At 38.0% G+C, this 24147-nt stretch overlaps 1 protein-coding gene across 1 annotated transcript in view; it reads left to right on the top strand.

Moving 5' to 3' along the window:
- The window catches only part of kif5ab (kinesin family member 5A, b), a 76418-nt gene that overhangs the window by 46793 nt on the left and 5478 nt on the right, over positions 1–24147 (top strand). The window contains exons 15-26 of the mRNA XM_086086345.1: positions 3785–3931; positions 4434–4622; positions 7355–7472; positions 10573–10634; positions 12181–12290; positions 13550–13651; positions 15238–15298; positions 15381–15452; positions 16617–16721; positions 18792–19008; positions 21306–21522; positions 22186–22235. Of these exons, the coding sequence (XP_085942471.1) occupies positions 3785–3931; positions 4434–4622; positions 7355–7472; positions 10573–10634; positions 12181–12290; positions 13550–13651; positions 15238–15298; positions 15381–15452; positions 16617–16721; positions 18792–19008; positions 21306–21522; positions 22186–22235 (1450 nt within the window). The remainder of the gene's footprint in view (positions 1–3784; positions 3932–4433; positions 4623–7354; positions 7473–10572; positions 10635–12180; positions 12291–13549; positions 13652–15237; positions 15299–15380; positions 15453–16616; positions 16722–18791; positions 19009–21305; positions 21523–22185; positions 22236–24147) is intronic.

Raw genomic sequence — 24147 nt, forward strand, 5'->3', positions numbered from 1 at the left:
TGGGAAAGAGTCACAGCCGGTCAGTCCTGACTGAGCGTGCGCTATTATTCACATTTCACACCAACCCTTTGAATACCTGTTGGAGCTCCTTTTATGCATTCTGCAAAGGATGTCCTCGCCTCACAGTTGGGTGATAAAGAGTCAGTCATTACATTTATATCCATTTAAAGTGACATTCATAATATATCATTGACGGCCACACCACCATCCGCACAGCTCCCGTCTTAATGGACCCACTATTTTCTTTTCTCACCTATTAGGCTCACAGATAAGTTTTCTTAAGGTTTTCCCTAAATGCTGTGTGTAATATTTTACCATTTGACTTGACCAAACTAGCGCTGGGACGCGATTAGAACAAAGGTATTAAAATAATTAGAGGCTTAGTTAAGCACTTTTTAATTGAGTACGTATATTTGACACAATATGAAGTGTTTTTCAAATCAAATATACTTTGCACTATTTTGGTCAGCATAGATATGTATTTTGGTCCTTTTTTTTTTTATCTTTAAGCGAGCCCAAACGCTTGGCCTCTTCACCTATTTAAACATTTGTCACTATTTTAGAAAATACATTTATTTCTAAATATTACAAAATGTAATATATGTATAATTCTTACATTCACTCCCAGCCGTTTTCACTGAAGCAACCCCCTTTCGCTCCCGGCTGTTTTACTGGATTTTGATTGATTTTGCCATGCCCACACAATATAGTTTTCTATTGCTATCAAAACATGGAACCTACCAAAAGAAAAAATTGAGTCTCTTCTTTCATCAGGAAAAAAGTATAAGTTTCATCCTTATTCACAAATCTGTTTACAGGTTTTTGCAACATGGCCCTTGTTGATCTCTTATACTTAGCTGCCACCTGCTGGCTGTTTTTGTAATTATTACCATTGCTTGACCCCTTGCATCAAAGCCTTCTGTATGCTCTAGCATAAAAAAACATAAAATAAATCTTTGGGGCACTTAAAACATCTAAAATAGAACGTATGTATAGGTTTTTGGGAGCAAATTAGTTAAATGTATGGTTTTTTTTGCATAGAAATGTATACTATGTTAATTTAAAATGATCACCCCCCCCCCCAAAAAAATTTCTAGAAGTTTTAGCTGCTAAGTATATTACACTCATATATAATTGATTCAATTACTTATTTTTTGTTTCCAAATATTAAAAATGTCCTTTTTAGTAAAGAAAAGTAGCGTACTTTATTAAAAAAAAATGAAAAAAAATTAAATAAATAAATTTGTAGGCGTTTAAGGTGTCTTTTTTTATTATACTATGTACTTGGGTTACTCCTAAGTATTTAAAGAAATTATATTACTTTTGTATATAACAATAAAAACATGATAAAAAAATGTAATATACAATTTCCAAATATATATATTTTTCTTTTTTCTTCTTCTTTGAATTACCCCAATTATGTTCTTCTACACCTCATGTAAGTAGAAAAGGTATATTGCATGCTTACTGTATATAAATATTAGGAATATACCAATTATTTACATTTTTGAAAAAATATTATTTCCACATATTTAGGATTTCCCCCCTGAAATTACCTTACTCGTACTTCTGTACCCATCGTGTAGCATTTTTACAATCGCATTTTAATGTCTGCGATATTAATGTGCTCGTCATCGCTATCTCCACCTGCCGCTGTCACCTGCGCTGACTCCATCTTGTTCTCACGGGACGTCTTCTGGTGCAGGAGGCCTTGCCATCACTCAGTGTCACTGCCGCTCGGCTGCACCTCCAATCCACACTGACGGCCCTATCGCGCACCTCATTCATCATCCTCCTAATCTTGCTTCACCTTCCATTAATCCCCCCTTTTTTTTTATACAATATCCTCAATTTCAGTTAATTATCAAGCTGCTGAGTTTGTCCTCATGTTGCGATAATGGGCGGGCAACCTGAGAAAAATTGCCGTAATTGATGCCCAGCTCCACATTAAATGACACACCATCAATAAAAGGAGGTAGAATGGCCACGGTGAGGCGATAAACACCCTATTCCAGCCAGCCTCCTTCATTACGTGAGCTGTTGTTTGTTGGGTCAAATCATTTGTTTATTTCCATGTAATCTGGTCCCGAGAGAATTGGCGCCGCAGCCTACATATTTCATCAAGTATATGCAATTGGAGCAAGGCTGCGTGCAGTCACTTGCATATTGGTATCATTAGTATATTATGATATTATATATATATATGTATATATATATATATATATGATTGGCTTGAAAAGAGGCTGCGAGATCCATAACATCTCAATGCAAATTGATGTAGTTTGACATAAACTGTTTCATTATTTCTAATTCTATTCAAATATGACCTCACTGAATGTTTTTATAATGTACCTGTGCAATACGGGCAATAGAAAGTATTTACCCTCGTGAAAATACACATTACAGTTACAACCATTTTGTCTTTTTGCAATAGGCTAGAACAGATTAATGGCATTTCCATTCATTTCAATGGGAAACCCTAACCCTAACCCTAACCCAACCTAACCTAACCTAACCTAACCTAACCCCCTAACCCCCTAACCTAAACCTAAACCTAACCCTAACCCTAACCCTAAACCCTAAACCCTAACCCCTTAACCCTAACCCTAAACCCTAACCCCTTAACCCTAACCCTAAACCCTAACCCAAACCCTAACCCTAACCCTAACCCTTTAACCCTTAACCCTTAACCCTAAACCCTTAACCCTAACCCTTAACCCTAAACCCTAAACCCTAACCCTAAACCCTAACCCTAAACCTTAACCCTATTCCTAAACCCTAACCCTAACCCTATATTAAATATAAATAAATAGAAATAATTTGGTATATGATTCCTGTCTAGAACAGCAGCAGCCAATCATATTGCAGCAAGGGCATTTCCTGCCTAGAACTCCAGTGGGATTCATAGTGATGCTTTATTGACTAGTTGCTCTATGTGGAGGATAAAGATTATAGTGATTATGTTGTATATTGTTGCTGCACTTTTTGTTTTCAGTGAATTGCTGAAAGGGTCAAACCACTGCAAAATAGATGAACATTAGCATTACGCTAGCAAACTGAAAGGTGAAGCTATGTGGTTGTTTTAAATGCACAACAACAAAAAACAACAAAAAAGTGTCAATAAACATCTTGAAGTCTCTTTTTTTTTTAAACAATAAGTGCTTGTTGTAAAATGTGTTGAGTTTAGTTCACTGGCACCATACTGCGCAATAAGGCGGCAATATAATGAGTTTCATGAGACATTTAGGGGCCCCTGGAAATCTGGGGGCCCCAGGCAATTGCCCGTGTTTGCCTCATGGTATGTCCGCCTCTGCGTATAAGCCGGCCAAACCTCTCACATCACTCGCTATCTTGCATGCGCAACGTATTGATTTTCTATTTAGCGGTCGTAAACTTTGGCAGTTCACATTTCTAGGAAGTGATCGCTCTTATTTTAATCTCTTGTCGGGTTTCCCACCGTAAGCAAGGCAGAGTAGTAGATGCATGGAATGCAGTACATGAGGTGTTGGGACTGTGATGATAAACATACAATTGTTTATAGCTATATTTGAAACAGTGTATATCATTATTATTATTATTATTTAGTAAATAATTGAGGGCAAATAATTATAATAAACATAAAAAATACATCAATAATAATTATAATATTTAATTATTATTAATAATATCTAATAATAATATATATATTTTTGTAAATAATTTAGGGCAAATAATTATAATAAATGTAAAAAAAATACATTAATAGTAATAATAAAAATAATAATAATAATAACTATCCCCGCAGACGCACCTGGTGGCATTGGAGGCGGAGCTTTCCCACATGCAGGATGCCAGCCGCAACCAGCGAAAGCGCATCGCCGACGTCCTCAACGGGCTGATGAGGGACCTGAGCGAGTTCGGGGCCATCGTGGGCGCCCGGGACATCAGACTGGTGAGGGCGGATGCGCGTGTGCATCGGAGGATGAAAGGCGAACACGCACATTTAAAATTCTCAATCATGTTTCATATTCATAGGCGCGCTTTTCAAATATTCATCAGCCTCATGCACGTTAAGCAGTTGTATCAAAGTTGCACAGGTTTGAATTATTTAACATACTGTACTTCCTTTTTCCAGCGTATGAACACTATACTGTGCACAACAAAGCTTCAAAGTCACAATATAGTATCATTTTTGTTAAGCTAGATTCAAATTTTATTTGAGTTTGAATAAGGAAATGGCCACCTGTGTGTTGCTCAGTGGACTGGGGCCAAAGTGCTTGTCTTTGCGTTCAGGCAACTCAATATAAAAGCTGAGCACAAGCCATACATTTTCCCCTCAATTTACTCGCTGTCATGTGAAAATAGATTTTTATCTTTCCTCAGTGGTGTATTTCAAACTGTCCGTTCAACTCTTAACTTTATCCTCACTCAATCACCTTCGCTTGTGTGCGCAGTCCACCGAGATCACGGGCGTCATCGAGGAGGAGTTCACGATCGCCCGCCTCTACATCAGCAAGATCAAGTCGGAGGTGAAGTCCATGGTGAAGCGCTGCCGCCACCTGGGCAGCCTTCAGGCCGAGTGCCAGCGCAAGATGGAGGAGACGGGCAGGGAAATGTCATCGCGCCACCTTCTTGTCGCACAGGTGGGATGCGAGTAAATGTCGCCGCATCGTAGCATACTGCAACATTTCATTGGTCTACTCTCAATTACGATACTTTTACTTATCTGACACAATCTGCATAGATGCAAGTGCAAATCGTGGATAAAACACCCTATTAAATCAAAAATCTTTTTTTTTGCGTAATTAATCGCAAGACTTCAATAGTTAACTCACGATTAATCGCAAGTTTTCATACTCTTAACATGAAAGTGGAAAATATGTTAAACTAATAGAAATAAAGCTGCATCTTTTAGTCATTGATACAGTAAATTCATAATAATTCATCAAATTTAAATTGAGTTAAAATTAAAACGATGTACTGTACTGTAAAATACGAGTGTGATATTGATTTGTGTTGAGGTCGTTTACTTTTCATTTGTAAGACGTTGGTGACAGCTCAGTGCATTTTTCTCTTCATATTAAGAGCTATCTAACATACAGTAAATTGTGAAATTCAGCTAATTTTTTAAATTGGAAAATACAATTTGACCCCCGTCGCCACAAATATATGTATTATTATTACATTTATTACTGATCAATTTTGACGTGGACGTGTCTGCTAGTGATGGGAAAATGAAGCTTCATGAAGCACTTCTGATATTTTTTGACTCCTCTAGATGGCACTCTTGGTTGAAAGATGCAGTGGAAATGTAATCAATTTCCTTTGCACTAGCCTTTATATTTAAACCAAGAGCACCATCTAGGGGAGTCAAAAAATATCACAAGTGCTTCATGAAGCTTCATTTTCCCATCACTAGTGTCTGCTGTGTTGCGACTGGAATTCTCCCAGTACAGGCTTTCCAAGTAAGGGTAAGGGCGGTCATTAATAGTACGTTAAAAACAATTGTGGCATTAAAGGAACTTTAAATTAACTCAAAAATATAAACTAATTCTGACACCCCTATTTATTATTATTAATATTAATAATAATAAAAGACAAACAAACAAGACAATTATCTATATTTTGTTTCTTAGGCACAGCTATGCTGTTTGCGTGTCAATTTAACCCAAGAATATTTAATTACAAAAAACTGTGTAACATAGTAAATATATATATATATATATATATATTTTTTTTTTTATGAAAAACTTCTGTGCATATCTATATGGGTTTGCTTTCAAATGGGTCAATTTGACCCAGACCATGTCATCGAAACGTATCTGAAAAAAAAATAATCCAAACATCCGTTTTCTTAACCGCTTATTCCTCACAAGGGTCGCACAATTTTGGTATATCGCATGATTAACCCAATGAACAACCATTACAATTCATATTTATTGTTGATTACGCTTAAGCCCTCACACTTGTCACATATACTGTATATTTTGGCGCTGTACTTTAAATGGGTCCATTTTATTTGACCCAAGGACTGAAATAATAATAATAATAATAATTTAATTTACGGCAACAATTTCATTTAGAAGTGACTTACTTTTAGAGAAACTTCAAATTAGGTCAGTTTGACCCGCAACATAAAAGGAGAGTTAAAACAGAAATGCTCATAAAGCACCAATGCCATTCTTCTAGGATGTACACAATCATCAACCCATGTTACATAAACAACTGCATGCAGCAGTCACAGCCTTGTGTTCTGGTAGACTGAGGGCATTTTCCTTTCAATGCTGTTCATTTCGATTCAGGACATAGATTTATGGCATGATGACCTTTTCTTATAGTTTAACATTATCATTGTGGTTAAATCTATGTACTTGTAAATAATGTTGAGATGCTGGGTTAGAGTCGAAGGCGAGGCAAGCTAATGCTTGGCTCGCCCCGGGCATGGGCAGCCCACGCCACGGCCATGGAAGTGAACAAACATGCACATGCGTCGGTTTCCATATTTAATGGTCTCCTCTCAGCAGAATGGAGGAACGTAACAGTCTTGCGTGTCCATGTGTCAAACATAAATCAGCGCTCCATCATGCTGAGTGCAAGCAAGCAGCATCCGCCTCAGGCTGGGCCAAAATAATTCCGCAAAGTGGCTAATGCACGGGGAAACGCTGATGATGATTGGCAGCGGAGGCGTAACAAATGATTGCGACAGGCGTCGTAAGTAAAAAAAAAAAGAAAAAAAGAGTGTGTTAGTCAAAGTCAGAAATAGACAAGAGTCAATTCGCAAGTTACAATCTACACTAATAGTGGCCTCCGCTGTAAAAGTTTATTGCCAGGTAGATTATCCTCTTGAACATTTGAACACTTCACCTCAGATTCATGCCTACTTTAGATGCTTTGCACTTTCGGCGGCCGACTAAATAGGCTGGTCATTACGGCGTTGCACGTTCCGTTGGGATCGTTATTGGACTCCGAGGTGACTGCATTTCATATCATGTAAAGTACACATTTATTGGACACGTTTATTCCTCATTCCTGTTCTTACTGAAAGGGAAATAGTCCACATTAAAGCACTTGATATTGCTGGATGGTCTAATAAATTTATTAGGAAAAGTATGTGCATGTTCACTGTTGTTTATTCCAACTGTCCCATAATGTTTGTTAAATAGATTTTAGGCATTTTTTCCCTTTAAAACTGGTCCATTAAAATGTAGTTCTGTATTCTTTGCACTGTCAAGTGTGTCCTTCCAAGATAAACACTTTCTCCTCCTTTCCACCGTACAGTGCGTATTTACAGTTGTTATAACATCGCTGTCAGGATGTGAGAGTTTAATTGTGCTCTTGGGAGCGCCTCAAACTGCCCGCTTCTGTTCCTTCCCAGCACGAGGCCAAGATCCGTTTGCTGACCGAGTACGCTCAGGACGTGGAACGTAAGAGGAGGCAGCTCGAGGAAAGCTACGACTCCCTCGCGGACGAGCTGGCCCAGGTCCAAGCTGGAGGTACGGCATTGTTGTACTCACGTTGACAAAGATGAATGTTGGAGGCAATCCGATGCCTCTGCTTTTGAAGACGCCCCCACAGACACGGAATGGCGAGGCATAACGATACTGTGGATTTGGGGTATTTATTATTTAGAGGCATTGCTGGAGTTCATTTTGTTAATTGCGCATTCAATTTGATTTTCTGCTCTGTGAACAGTTAATCTTTGACGATGATGACAGTGGTTTAAATCCCAAGTTTTGTTTGACTTTTGAGGCATAATTTTCCCAGAGAACTTTCTGCACTTTCATAAGGAAAACTTTTGAGTTGGTCTTGGCAAAATCACAGTGTGGAAATGTAAAACAAGTTCTCCCAAACTTCCCTTCACAGGCCACAACGTTGGCATTGGACATTGTGTGGTAACATCCAATCCAATAAATGTTCCTCAAAAGCTGCCTTTATAAAGATAATGCTCGGTTTTGATTCAGTGGTTTAAAGGGAAAGTGTGTTATTTACGCCATCTAGTGGTGAACTAATAATTAACTCATTCACTCCCAGCCATTTTCACTCAAGCAACCCCCTTCACTCCTGGCTGTGTTATAGAATATTGTGTTCTGTTGTTATAAAAACATGGAACCTACCGAAAGAAAGTTTAGAGTCTCTTCTTTCATTCCGTTTTGCAGCAATTAGCATTTAAAATATAGCATTTAAAATATAGCATTTAAAATATAGCTAGGTTTCATCATTATTCACAAATCTGTTTAAAACAGTGGGTAAATGAGCCTTTTTCAACATGGCCCTGGTTGATCTCTTATACACTGCTGCCACCTGCTGGCCGTTTTTGAAATAACTACCATTCCTTCAACCAATTTTCTTCAGTTCAGAGGCGGCATCATATGCAAAAAAAAAATTGCATTACATCAAGTACATGCTTGTCTCGCTCTGCTTTGCTCTTGCTAGCTTTCGCTAGCTTCTCCCACTAGCCGCTCGTGTTAGCCGCCCCAGCTAATTCTCGCTCGCCGGGATGCTCGATCGCTAATGTAACATTCTATTTTCGTGAGTTAGTTACTATGAGAATGAAAGGGCAAAAATTGGTTGCCATATCTGAAAGTTTGTACTGAAAATAAAGTCTGTTAAGTGTGAACCTCCATTAGTTGATAATTGTGGCCCTCCGATGAAACAAAAACAGCGACCCGTTGTTCTCCCTTTGTTGTGGGCAAAGTATCTCTGAAAAGCTTATACACGTAATATATATATATTTTTAAATATGTTACACTGGACATTATTATACTTATTAAAGCCATATTTCATCTTTTTGGTGCTCAATAAATGGCGCGCCTCATACAGAATGCCAGTGAGTATTAAAAAGTGAAATCGAAAGCACAACACGGCAACTCATTAGTCCCTGAAAAGCAAATATAATTAAACACGAGGGCATATCAGCATTTACTTTACCAGTGCTGTGTTTACACATCTTGCTTTCTCGCTGGCTCAGGTTGACGGATAAGAAACGACAGAGGAGCCATCAAACCCGTATTTACACTCTACGGAGAAGGAGGGTCTTATCGATATCCGTCGAGTACAAGTGCAGATTTAAAGGTGTGATAAATCTGGGCTGAGAACAAATAGTATAGCATAGCGTACAGCACAATGTGTGACATCCTTACTGGTCAATTATATGCATGCTGTTGTCACAGCGGACAGAATAAAATGTAGAAGGCAGCAAAAGGCAAGACAATTAATAGAACGGTGACGGGAAAGCGCTTGTTCCTGAGGGCTTCAACTGGTAGATTAGTTTAAAAAAAAGCAGCTAAATCAATATGGTAGCTACTAACTGGAGTCAAGTAGAAAACAAATCCTCAACGATCAAATACAACTTCAAATGGTCATCATTTAAGACATGTTTTGTTTCTTAATTGGCCTTTTTTTTTTTGTTGTTGCTGAATTTAGTCTATACTATAGGGGTGTCACAATTATTTTGAGTTAATTTAAAATTCCTTTAATGCCACTATTTTTTTTATTTAAAAATATATATATATATATTTCAATGCGCGATTAATGATCACCCCTTACTTGGAAAGCCTGTACTGGGGGAATTCCAGTCGCAACGCAGCAGACACGTCCCGGCAAAATTGAGCAGTAATACATTTAATAACAATGCATATATTGGTGGACATTGGGGTCAAGTTGTATTTTCCAATTTTAAAAATGTGCAGAATTTCACAAGTTACTTCATGTTAAAGATTAGATAGCTCTTAATATGAAAAGAAAAATGCTGTCACCAATGTCTTCCAAATGCAATCATGCCATCTAGTGGCAGAAAAATCAATATCACACTATTTTTTTACAGTCCAGTTAATCACCTGACACACCTAGTTTATACTATACATTTCCTTGACATTTTATAGTGCAATTTTTGTGTCTCTCCGAATCAGCCAGGCCACATTCTTTTGGAACCTATCATCCGTTATTCGCTAAAAAAACTAACTCATTTTTGTGCTATGGACAAAGCAACAACTTTGGCGCCATTTTGTGGCACCTTGTTGCAAAGGAAGAATGTGCAAGTTAGTTGAAGAACTTCATGTAGCTTCATTTGGACAAAAGTAGTGCTTTGACATCATCGTGCGGCATCAACGGGTAATTATAAACCCCCATAGGGGGAGCTAATCAGGAGTCACCAACCGAGATCCAATCAATGTGGCGAGATTAGAGATGTTGGTTAAAGCTAATATCTGAAAAGGAATAACATTTTTGGTCTATTGTAACTAATCAGACCACACTTCATAATTTTATACAGAAATCAAGGTTATTCTAAAGGGTTCACATACTTTTTTTTTTAACAGTCCGTTAAAGAAGACTCCACATACCAAGAGGTGTGTTTGCGGGTGTAAATGGTCGTCAGCCAGCTTGATTTGACCTCTTTTACCCACTAGACGGAATTTGGAATGGTGTGTGTATACGTGTGCATGCGTGTGTGACAGGAAAATCCCAGCATCCCTCCCAGAAACGTGAAGATAAACTGCTGCACGGTGGGAAGGGGCGGAGATACACACTCGAAGCCGGCAGCCATGTCAACAACCAAAAAATCCAATCATGTTATTGTGTGTGTGCGTCTTGCAGAAAGCGTGTCACAGTTGGCCAGCGAGGAGAATGGCTCTGTCCAGGGATGCTGTGACATGCAGGTAACCATGACAACAACAAGAGAAAGTAACCTCATGCCGCGGCCATTTTTCACATCGCTATCAGCTAACTGCAGACTGCCAGTGTTTGTGAGTGTGCGTGTGTGAGTTAACGTGTTTGTGGGTTGCGTGCTTTGTTTGATTACAGCTGCATGGGAGTTGTTTGTATTCCATGCGTGATCCGTGTCGCTTCTGCGCTCATCGAAACTGATTCACTGTAAATGCATGCCCATTTTTTTTACCATATTAACCGATTTTTAATGTGAAATAAACAAATTTGACTGGCGATTATGTTCTTTTAAATTCGAGTTCTATGTAAAAAATGTTCAAAACCTGTGCGTTCATTTTTTACGCCGCAAATTTTTTAAACGCGTGATTAATGACCACCGCTTACTTTGAAAGCCTCTACTGGGGGAATTCCAGTCAAAATTTTGCAGTAATAAATTTAATAATAATGCATATATTTGTGGAGACTGGGGTCAAGTTGTGTTTTATAATTTTAAAGTTACTTCATGTTAAAGATGAGGTCGCTCTTAATAATGTGAAAAGAAAAATGCACTGAGCTGTCACCAACGTCTTACAAATGCAATTATGCCATCTAGTGGCAGAAAAATGACCTCAACACAAATCAATATCATACTTGTTTTTACAGTACAGTACATCTTTTTAATTTTAATAACTTAAATTTATGAATTATTATGACATTACTTTATCAATGACTAAAAGATATAGCCATATTTCCATTAGTCTAAAACAATTCCACTTTTATTTCAACAAGAGTATGAAAACCTTTTATTGTACAAAATACATTTGCGATTAATCATGAGTCAACTATTGAAGTCATGTGATTAATTACGATTTTTTTTTTTATTACCTTACACCTGCAGTTCAAACAAAGGTACTCGCAATTATGTTCGAATATACTCGTCGTATGTTCAGACGTACTTTTAGGCTAAATGCTACAGACCTAGCATATGTTACCATAATGCCATGGGGTATTACTTGTGCATACATAAGTCAATATCCCGCTGCATTATGGGAAAAAAATCATAATTACAAATAATGTTTTTTACTTAATTTTCGAACATATTGGTGTTATGTGGGCCAAATGCCTAAAAAAAATGAAGTAGCATTTGCCCTACACGTATGTTGTAACGTATTTGCGAGTACGTTCGAACGTCTTTAAGTAGGTTCTAACGAACTCGCCAGTCAAAAATGTTTACTCCTCATTGTCAGTTCCACATTTCCGTATGCAAAAGAGTAGCAGTAGAAGAACTAGAAGAAGTCGCTTCCTGATTGGTTCTTGTTCAACTTCATGTCATAATCACTCAACTTTGTTGAATACACTATTGTGACTAAACAGGTTTCACATTTACAATCGCTGGCCCTGAACATACGGCGGAGCCGTGTTTTTGTTTCTCCCTGTACCGTACTGTTAGTTGGCACAGAGAGGGTCAGTCTGTCATTTGGTATACTCGAACAAATGAAGTCCAACTGACAGTCGGTAAGGGAACTTACTTTTTTCCTGTGACGGGTCTTCCTTCCTCAGAGGGCTCTGGAGCAGCAGATGGAGTCGCACCGCGCGGCGCACAACGAGCAGCTCCGCCACCTGCGAGACAAGATCAATGAACAGCAGAGGATCATCAACGACTTAACCCAGTAGGTGACTCATTCATGACATTCATCGCATTTTCGTAATGTGACGGAAAGGAGGAGAAGTGCTAATAGAAGGAGAAGTCATCTTTGAATTTGAAGTCATTCAAGTAATTAATGTTGGTAAAAGGGGGTCACGGGAGGAATTCCTTTGTGGCCCGTTATGATTACATCAGTGGGTCACAACTCGTTTGGACGATTACATCAGTGGGTCATCACTAGTTTGGAGCCACATTTTCTCATGGCTATTAAAAATAACCCACACGTACATTTTTGTAAGGCAAACCAAACCAAACAACAATAAAAAAAACGTTGATATATTTCTCCAAAATTGCTCTTGAGTTTATTTGATTTGGGGTTTTTTCTTAAAAAATAGCCTTTTATTTAATTCAATCTAAATGAATGTAATAATTAATCATTTGTAATAACTTATTGTAAAAACCTTAAAATTTCTATTCGCTAATTTTAATAATCTGATTACTTATTTCATTCAATTATTATTATTTTAACAATTATTAATGTAATAATATCTTTCATATTTTCTTTATAACAATGTATTAACTCATAATAATTATTTTTTGTAATTTCAAAAAAAAAATTCTATTTATTATCCTATTTTTTATTTATTTTATTTTTATTTATTATCCTATTTAATTAGTTTTTTCCCCTAAATAGCCTTTGAAAACACATTTTGAAACTTAATTAGGACTGCAAAATGCCTTTTTAAAGTACAATGCAGAAAAAAGAATTGCACAAAATAATCTAGCCACGCAATGAGATACAAAAATAGCCTTTTATTTAATTCAATCTAAATGAATGTAATAATTAATCATTTGTAATGACTTGTTGTAAAAACCTTAACATTTCTAGTCACTATTTTTAATAATTTGATTACTTATTTCATTCAATTATTATTATTTTAACAATTATTAATGTAATAATATATTTTATATTTTCTTTATAAATATGTATCTAGCATTAACTCATAATAATTCATTTTTTTGTAATTAAAAAAAAATATATATTTATTATCCTTTTTTTATTTAAAAAAAAAATGTATATATATATATATATTTTTTTTTTATCCTATTTAATTTGTTTCCCCACCTAAATAAAAATAATAATAAAATTGCACAAAATAATCAAGCCACAAAATGAGATACAAAATACATCACTTATACAGACTACAAATTAAGAAGTAACATGACACGTGTATGTACGTATATAATCGGCATACGTGTCATTTTGTGCGCGCATCCGTTCAGCTGGACCCAGAAGCAGGAGCTGGAGCTGGAGCAACTGCACGGCGACTACGAGCGCCTCCGCGGTCGAGAGCATCAAAAGAGCAGACAACTGGAAGAGCTGACGTGAGTCGCCGCTTTCTTTTCTTGGCCGCTGTTCAAACTCGCGCCCACGTGGGAAAGCCTGCGGGCCAACTGTCTCTTTTGTTTCATCCTCCATCTTGCTCCCATTCATTTTTATATCTTTCAGTCATTTTCTCAACAGGAAAAAGGTTCCCTATCTTTGCTTTAGCAGTTTTGGGCAGTTTCCCCGATCAACATGTACTTTGGTGGGCATTATCGAAAAATGACAGGACGCACAAAAAATCTCAAGGACCCATGCAACAGGAAGTCGGCCATTTTGGGCAAATTCCAGGGCTTGTACTTTGAAGAACTCCTATGAGAGAATTTATCCAAATTTATCTAAGACAGATGTGCAATGATAAATAGCCAAACTTTTGTCTACAAATGTGGGCGGAGCTCGGAGTCAACGTTTGAGAATTCGCTATAAAAATAGGGTGCAAGGGCCTGTTAATGGCTGCTCGCAGCTTTAATTATTACAGTGGCTGTAGTCTCAAGTGGCATAAAACAACCCCCTCATGTAGCTAAATAATAAAATGTTACGACACCGCTTTACAATAAGCGTGCCCTTGGTAAGTAGCTGAATAATGATGTTTATAATGTTGTAAAACATTAATAACAGTTATAAATGGCTTTCATCCGTTTTCAATAGCAAGGATTCTTGAGCTACCGCCTCAATTACATTTTGTCATAGGATTTATTACTCATTCATTAAAAGACACTTTTTTTTTTGCCTTTCATGAATAGTTGCAACGTTTCTAGGACATTCTTTAATCAATATACGCAAAGGACCTCCTATCCTTTCTGAAATTTAAATTGGCCTGTTTTTGTGTTTTGTTTAGTGTTCTATCTATCTATCTATGAATCATCCTATTTTTCATCCATCTAGTCATCTGTCACTCCTTCCATCTGTTTGTCTATCTACATTATCACCCATCCATCCATTGTTGTGGAATTTTCAGTAGTTACGTGAGATGATTGAAACGGTCTGGAAAACAATTTGACCAAGCAGTCTACAAGAAGTGACCTGTGAGAGTGTGCGCAGTAAATTTCGTTCTTTATGCAGCCTGGTTAGGTTTAGGGAGGAGAAAGGAGAGGGTCAGCTCGACAGGCTAATCAGTCAAGGTCACTTTGATATTGCTTCATGTACAAGAAGTGAAAAGCCCATTGTTAAAGAAAATACAGGTGTCCGCAATACAGTACAAACTTATGTTAATACGTGCTAAATTATTATTTTCCATAACACCATCCATCCAGTCTAGTAGAAATAGCTGTTCATTATGAGACAACGCTTGTATGAACAGTATGTTTGATAGAGGCCTTGTGTACCTAATGAAATAGCCGGTGTTCCAGACACACTGATGCAATCAGTCGCTTATTTTAATATTGCCTCTCTGTGAAGTCGGGGATCCCCCCCCCCCCCCTTCACCCCCCATCTGCTTCCCAGCTGCACTGACCTTTGCAGCACATTGCATCACATGTCAGATTTGTTCATTCCCCCCCTAAAAATAAAAAATCCAGACAAGTGCAGCTCACGCTCCAAATCGAATGTAAATTGATTGGGAATTCTCCATCTTGCTGTCAACGTTTAGATTTCTCCACGAGAGACACGAGCAGTCCAAGCAGGACCTGAAGTGCCTGGAAGAGACGGTGGTAAGTCGCTACTGGGATCACTTGCGATGTGACGGGCTGACCATATGCTGCTAATTGCGCTTCACTCCTGCTCCTGTTGTAGGCTCGCGAGCTGCACACCCTCCACAACCTGCGCAAGTTTTTTGTCCAAGACCTCACCACTCGGGTTCGAAAGGTAAACCTCCCAAGTGAGATTGTGTTCATTGTATTGCTCATGTTGTCGCAGTAACTTCAATTTACAGTTCCATGGCCAATTCAAAAAAAGCCAAAGAAGAAGCAAAACACTTGTGGAGCCGATCATCGTCATACCAGACGCTTTCCTATTTAAGTTTCCTTTCTCGTTCTATGCTGGAAGAATGGATGATGGAACGAAGGAATAGAGTTAAAAAAGGATGATATCAAATGAGGGATGTGAGGAAGGTAGGATAAACGAAGAGAGAAAGAAAAAGTGGAAGGAGTGATGGATGAATTTGAGGTAGGAAGGGTGGATGAAAAAGAAAGAAAGCTGGAAAGGAAAAAAGGATGGCATGGAGGGAAGGGAGGACATAAGGACTGATGAAGGAATCAAGCTGGGAAAGAAGTAGAGAAGAAGCAAGAAAGAAAAGGAGGAAGAAAGGATTAAAGATGGAAAGCTAGGAAGGAAGAAAGAGAAAAAGGAAGGAACATTGGAAGACTGGAAAGAAGGAAGGATGAATGAGTAAAGGAAGGAATGGTAGAAGGAAGAACCAAAGAAAGAAGGTGGAAAGCTAGGAGGGATGGAAGTAAGGAAGGAAAGCTGGGAGGAACATTGGAAGGAAGGAAAGAATGAATGAAGGAAGGAAGGAAGGAAGGAAGGCTGGCTGGGAGAAAGGAAAAAGGAAAAAAGGAAGGATGAAGGAGTAAAGGAAGGAATGATAGAAGGAAGAACCAAAGAAAGAAGGTGGAAAGCTAGGAGGGATGGAAGTGAGGAAGGAAAGCTGGGAGGAACATTGGAAGGAAGGAAAGAAGGAATGAAGCAAGGAAGCCAGGAAGGAAGGAAGGAAGGAAGGAAGGAAGGAAGGAAGGAAGGAAGGAAGGAAGGAAGGAAGGAAGGAAGGACCTGGCCACCACTTTTAAAGTCTCTACTAAATCAACTCAGACAAACCCAAAGACTGGCCTTGAAACTCCAATTTGAAACCATATCCCTTATTTGAACCCCTAACTACAAACCCTAACCCAGATTAGAAACCTTATTTTGAAACCCTAATCCTGCTTTGAATCCTCCGATTAAACCATGTTTAGTAACTGCCATAAATATGTAAGCGCCATAAAATGAGACCGTCCTGAATGTGAAGCCACATGTTGCTGTTTTTGCCGCCAGAGTGCCGAGATGGAGCGTGACGGCAGCGGCGGTTACATCACACAGAAGCAAAAGATTTCCTTTCTGGAGAACAACCTTGACCAGCTGACCAAGGTCCACAAGCAGGTAATCCCAACCGGCGCATGCCGAGCAACACCTAACATTGACCAAAACGCAAAGTAACAAAGTCATTCGCTCTCCTCTGTTAAAACTGAGAACAGAGCGTCCTGTTTGGATTGCACCCAAGCTTGAGACGACTCCTTTGGAAGGCAAGAAAAAAACAAAAACTGGCAAATAAATTAAAAGTTGTTGTCGTTCTCCTTCGGGTGAAAGCATCTCTCAGGATCATCAATCAGCCGTGCACAGCGACTTCACACAAGCGTCTCCTTGGGAAAATAAATAAATACATTTATTACAACCCCCCCCCCCCCCCCCCCCCAAAAAAAAAAAAACGCAGCAGCAAGCATCGGGAAGCAGCAAGGTGCCTTCAGGGAAAACGAGCGGCACAGCGGAAAATAGTTGTTTGGAATTTAGTGAACTCAAATGGATTCATCCTCATGCAGGCGCACGCATAAAATGACGAGACAATTTCTCCTCCTCCTGGGAATATATGCAAATGAGGATACCTTCAATAAACTTTGAGAAAGGAAAATGTCAAGAGTCCGCCCGTCATTTTCTGAACTTATCCTCATTATGCTTAACAGGAACCAAAATATTTTTTTTTTTAGAAAACAAACACCCTGGACTGATTGTCAGCCAATTGCATAAACATAACAACAATGAAACACACTATTATGTGTCAAAAAAAAAAGAAGTTCCAACGTACGTCTTATGACTCTGTGAAATCCCAAATTGTGCGACTTGCCTCGAGTGCGTCTGGCGTAAACAAATGTGGTGGACTTGAGCCCGGAGTGGTTCTTTAATGACTGCTGCAGCCATCTCATCGTACTGTGGCTTGCCTCCTGCTGATGCTGGAGGAATTGAGCACAACTTCAGTGCTCATAAATCAACAAACTCCAGGACTAAGGGCCGAGGGTCTCCGCACTGCAGTTACCCCGAGGCTGCAAACCGCTTTCGCACCATCCGAACCCACACTATGGCACACATGCACTCCGTGGTGGCACAATGCTGTATGAAAAAAGAAGGTTACCGTAGGTTCTATACCAGAACTGGACAATAACTTGCATTATCCCCATTTGCTCTTCCGGCGACACTGCAATAAATCACAGAGAGCAAAAATGTCAGCTTTTTTTTTTTTTTGCACCATGGACCGTGTACTTAAATGCATAACAGTATCCGGTAAAAGTCTGCTTAACAAATGTAACCTTCAGAAAGTCCTTTGGATAACCTCACTCAATTGAAACGATGACAAATGTCGCCTTCCTAAAAACAGCTGCAAAATTATTATTAAGTATTATGCAGTGGTTTAAGTCATTCTGTATTTCAAATCATCTTTCCATATTGAAATGAATGGAAGTGTCATTAATCCGTTCTTGCCCCCCCCAAAAAAATATGTTTCTTATGTGTTTTCTAAGAAGAAAAACACTCCACAGTAATGTACTTTATAATTAATAATATACTGTAGTAAGGGTAGTCAATTTCACTAAAAGGGAGAAAATATTGGTGTCAAATATTTTCAAAATACAAATTCCAAATCTTAACTTTGTTGAAATATGTTTATTGAACAACTCTTCAGATTTGCAAGATATAAAAAAAATTTTTTTTAAATCTTAGACAATCACAATCTGTTTTAAAATTCGAACAAAATTTTCAGGGAGCTCCCAGGGTAAAAAACTAAATGAAAATGTAATTCACAAGTAAATATCATAGCTCCATATAGTTTTATAACTGAAATGTTAAACCTTCATGTGTCTTTGTTTTACTTTCAAACAAAAACATAAAGATGCAGAAAGTTCCTTGGGTCAGCAGCATCTCATAAAGTGAAAATCTAAATAAAAAGCTCCCTGAGATCAACACAGTTTTAAATGGGTCTATAATCGGCCCTCAGATTTTTTTTAAAAAGACGGATACCGATATTCGTCAAATTGCCAAATATCGGCACCGATAATCGGCTTGGTCGATAATCGGCCTGTCCCTAGTGGAGTAGCCAAAAGAGTACTGTAAGTAAGTCAAATGCATTCCATAAAATATGACTGAAGAGCCACAACTGGCTTGGCTTTGTTGTTTGTATCGCAGCTAGTACGCGACAATTCCGACCTCCGTTGCGAGCTCCCAAAGCTGGAGAAGCGTCTTCGGTCCACCGCCGAGCGAGTCAAGGCGCTGGAGGGCGCCCTGAAGGAAGCCAAAGAGGGAGCCATGAAGGACCGACATCGCTACCAGCAGGAAGTGGAGCGCATGGACGTCATGATGAGGGCTCGAAATCTCTTCCGCCGGCCTCACGCTGCACATATAGGTAGCACACTTTAGGGGGGGGGGGACGAGTTTCGTCCAGTCAGATGAATTTAACGCTGGGTTGACGCTGTAGGTCCAAGTGGCCAGATGTGCATATACTGTATATATTAAAAAAAAAAATAGGGATGTCACGATTAGTGTGTTAATTTTGAGTTAATCTAAAGTTCCTTTAACGCCACTCATTTTTTAAAGGCGCGATTAATGACCGTCTGTTACTTGGAAAGCCTTTGCTGGGGGAATTCCAGTCGCAGACACGTCTACGTCAAAAATTAGGAGTAATACATTTGATAATAAATAAATATATATATATATATATATAAAGATAGATATTTTTGTGGAAACTGGGGTGAAGTTGTATTTTATAATTTTAAAAATGTGCAGAATTTCACAAGTTACTTCAGATTAAAGGTTAGATAGCTCATTCACTGCCATTGACGGCTATAAAACGTCCAAAATTCATTTGAACAATTTTTATTAGTTTAACATTTTTTCTACTTTTGTTAACAAGAGTATGAAAACCTAGAATTTTTTATTGTACATTTAGAACAGATATGAAATTTGTGATTAATCGCGAGTTAACTAGTGTAGTCATGCGATTAATTACGATTAAAAACTTTAATCACCTGACGCCCCAAACTTTTTATCTTTTTTTTTTTCATTCACTGCCATTGACGTCAAAAATTCATTTAAACTATTTCTATTAGTTTAACATTTTGTCCCCACTTTTGTTAATAAGAGTATGAAAACCTATAATTTTTTATTGTACATTTAGAACCGATATAACATTTGTGATTAATCGTGAGTTAACTAGTGAAGTCATGCGATTAATTACAATTTTAAAAAAATAATTGCCTCTTGCCCCACATTTTTAATATATATTTTTTTAAATGAATTAATTTAACTGAATGTTATGAATTATTCTGAAATTACTGTATCAATGACTAAAAGATGCAGCCATATTTCTATTAGTTTAACGTTTTTCCCACTTTTATGTTTACCAAGAGTATGACAACTATTTTATTGTACATTTAGAACAGATATAAAATTTGCAATTAATCGTGAGTTAAGTATTGAAGTCATGCGATTAATTACGTTTAAAAAAATTATTGCCTGACACCCCTAATAAAAATATATTTTTAATCCTTCTCCTTTCTTCGGTGGACTTCTGCTTTAGAGGTTCTACTGTATTCCAAAGTGTACTTAGATATAGTATGAGGCGCTTAACAGTGTAAATAATGTACACATAAAAAAAAACGGATGTAGAGAGCTTCATCTAATTGCTATGTCGATTTTAATAGAACACAAGAGAGGACATGTAATTATTAACTTTTCACATGTGACGCCTGCTGTCTGTGTGTTTCATCACCCTCACAGCTGATAATTGCTCTAGAATTGCACCGTGAGAAAGCTCCCGCATGTTCCCGCTGTGATGTGCGTGCGTGCGTGCGTGCGTGTGATTGTAGTTATTCCATCTCAGACCAACTTCTTGTTATGAATTTCAATCGGATTTGCAAGGAAAGGGGGCAAAACTCCAAATTGCTTTTTGTCGATGCTGCTCAAGGATAGACTTCAGTGTTGTTGTTTATTTTAAGACGTTATCCATCATGGCTTTTATTTCCTGTGGTCTGACAATGTGGCCAGGCGGGAACGAGTGCATGAGCAAAAACACTGTTTCCATGTCAAAACGAGAATAATGCTCTTTTAACTATGTATATGGACTATGTATTTATTTTAGGTAAGGCATTTATTTATTGACACACCACGTTATTAATAGAGGCGGGGCATCTATTTAACTCATTCACTGCCATTGACGACTATAGACGTCAAAAATTCATGTGAACTATTTCTCTTAGTTTAAAAAAAAATTAATTTCATTTAATTTTTTATAAAAACCTAGAATTTTTTTATTGTACATTTAGAACATAAAATTGGTGATTAATTGTGAGTCAACTATTGAAGTCATGAGATTAATTACGAATACAAATTTTAATCGTCTGACGCCCCTTATTTCTTTCTTTTTTTAAATTAGTGGATTCTTTTTTTATTGTAATTAATCACTAGTTAACTAACGATTAATCACACATTTTATATCTATTCTGAATGTACAATACAAATAATCTAGGTTTTCATACTCTTGTTAGCAAAAGTGGGGAAAAAAAATTAAACTAATAGAAATAGTTCAAATGAATTTTTGACGTCTATAGCCGTCAACGGCAGTGAATGAGTTAAGCAGATGTGCTGCGTTGATTATTTCTACTTTTTAAGCATTTCCACCTGAGCGTATCTCGTCTTTAACAGCCAAGCCCGTGCGTCCCGGCCACCCCTCGCCCACGCACGCCGTCTTCACCCGAGGCCTCAGCGAGCACCCGCTTTCAGTGCGTGACGGCGCTCCCCGCAGCAACCCGCCAGTTCCACAAGCCGCCGACCCGGCACCACAAAGCAATCACGCTGCCTCCGGAACCAACCACAACCAACCCGCCGAACGCTTGGCCCGCCTAAACAACGCTCAGAACATGTGAGTCGCTCATTTCGTTTTGCTGTGTAATCGTGGGGGGGGGGGGTGGGGGTGGGGGGGTGGGGGGGGGGGCACACACAGTGCGAAAGCAACTTCCAAGAGCCTTTAAAAAACTCTCCAAATGGAGCCAGAGCAATAACAAATGCATGAAGTGTTTTTATAGCATAACAATTCACACTGTTTAAACTGTTACTGTTGAACTCTTGTGTGTTCATTCAGTTCCTTATAAGGAAACAAACTATTGATGCTGCACAAAGGTATAAGCTGTTACAGTGCATCTGGAAAGTGTTTACAGTGCTGCACCTTTTCATATTTTATCTGTACAGACTTAGTCAAACATGAGGTAATTGATTAGTCTGGTGTTTATTTTATGAATTAATTCATTATATTTGAGATATCAATATCAGTAGTGTACTGTATATAGAGAATCTTTTATTCCTATGAGAATTTACTGCTTGCAGTTAGCAGTTTCATTTGGAATGTTCCCATTTACACAAAAGCAAAGCAATTTGATGTTTTTTGCATTTTGTTCTCTGACTGTGCAAGAATGGGAAGCGTGATTTTTGGCCTGCCGTGACATATTTTATGTTCTGCTGACGCACAAATCTAAACTAAAGACTTTCTTGATTGCTTATCTCGGGCCTCTCTTCCCGCTGTTTGCAGGCCTCCGCCACGCCAAGCCGACACCGCCGAGATGCTGGATTCTGAAAACGGTGAGCTCCGACCGGGGAAGTCAACCTTAAACATTTCTTGACAGTAATATGTCATATGTGACCTCACTAGTCTAAACTCGTTTAACTCATTCACTGCCATTGACGACTATAGACGTCAAAAATTCTTGTAAAGTATTTCTATTAGTTAAATTTTTTTTTAATTTCATTAAATTTTTTATGGAAACCTAGAATTTTTGTATTGTAGTCATGTGATTAATTACAATTAAAAATAATAATAATCGGCTGACGCCCTAATTTTTTATCTTTTCTTTTCTTTTTAAAAATAATATTTTTTCAGAAAAAATATTTTTATTTTTTATATTCTTTTTTCAAAAAAAGAAAAGATTATTAAAAATTAGGGCGTCGGGCGATTACATTTTTTTTATTGTAATTAATCCCATGACTTCACTAGTTAACTAACGATTAATCTGTTCTAAATTTACAATAAGTTTTTTTCTAGTTTTCTATGTTTTTTTCTAGGTCTCTTGTTAGCAAAAGTGGAAAAAAAATTAAACTAATAGAAATAGTTCAAATAAATTTTTGACGTCTATAGCCGTCAATGGCAGTGAATGAGTTAATATTAAATTTTGGGAATATGAGTTTTGAAGCAAAATCGATTCGTTTTTATCCATCTCAGGGGGCGGCCATTTTGCCACTTGTTGTCGACTGAAGGTGACATCACAGTTGCTTAGGCAACAACCAATCACAGCCCCCGTTTTTTTTTAACTAAGCTGTGACCGCTGCAAATGGCAAAATGGCCGCCTTCTGGCAATGATAAAAACTAATGGATTTTGCTGCTTAACTCATATTCTACTAACACAATATTAACCAAAATACCGTATTTAGACGAGCAGGGCTGCATAGAACATTTTATTGTCAAAAAATAAATAAATAATGGATTGACTTCCCTTTTAATATAATTCTATGTGTCATTATATCTCAGGAAGTTCTTTTCAGCAAGGTTTTTTTTTTTGGGGCCTTTGTCGCAACGTTGCGACGAGTCCATACTTTCTCATCATGCATGCATGTCACCCCGACACACGCCACGGATGACGTCCATGATGTGAGGTTGGTAAAAAGCCTCTGGATGGAGACAGATAAGGCTGGCTGTGTCGGTCCATGTCAGCCTCTGAGCAAATGATAGCGGTTGCTCGGAAACAGTCAAAACTGAAGCGAAGCTGGGAGGCTACAACTGGATTTTGCTTCTTTTGTGTAGTTGCAATATTAGAAGTAGTCAGTGCGTTACGACAATAACGCACATTATAGCCACAAGTTGAGTTGAACACCTCAAAGATGGCAAAAATGTTTTGGAACTTGTAATGATATAGAAAATGCAAACGAACACCTCCTTGACAGTATCCATAAAAAAAGGGAGTCCCGATTAATCTCGTTGTAAATGTGACATTTTTGACACAGCTTGTAAAAAAGTAGCTGTGGAGCAGTCTGCTGGTTTTTCCACTCCCTTGGATGCATATATTTCCACTCGTGTGCCGTGAATTTCAATAAGAGCCGTAAAAACTGTGACTAACGTCTAACTCTTTTGCTAGATTTCTTGAAACGAGGCCTCCTGCTGGCTTTCATAGCTTCATTATCTGCCATATATTTTCACCATGCCTGGACACTCGAACAATCTGGACACCCATGAGCTGCCCTGACAAAAGCCACGTCGTTACATTTGTGCAAAGTGCCACGAAATTTACGACGGCTTCAGACATGAATAACAATGAGCTGAAGTCTATTATTGTCCGCCACTGGCCACAACATTAGGTACACCTGCGCAATGTCATAATATTACAGTCACCTTATTTAGCTACGAGAAAGACTTACGAGAGTACCAAAATCACCTCTAAGAATGTTTTATCGTACTAAACTAAGCATTGTTATCTTTGTAAAAAGTAAAATGGGATATGTG

The sequence above is a fragment of the Leptonotus elevatus genome, chromosome 10, assembly GCF_054856555.1.
Source record: "Leptonotus elevatus isolate MCC_2025b chromosome 10, RoL_Lele_1.0, whole genome shotgun sequence".
Classification (NCBI taxonomy): Eukaryota; Metazoa; Chordata; class Actinopteri; order Syngnathiformes; family Syngnathidae; genus Leptonotus; species Leptonotus elevatus.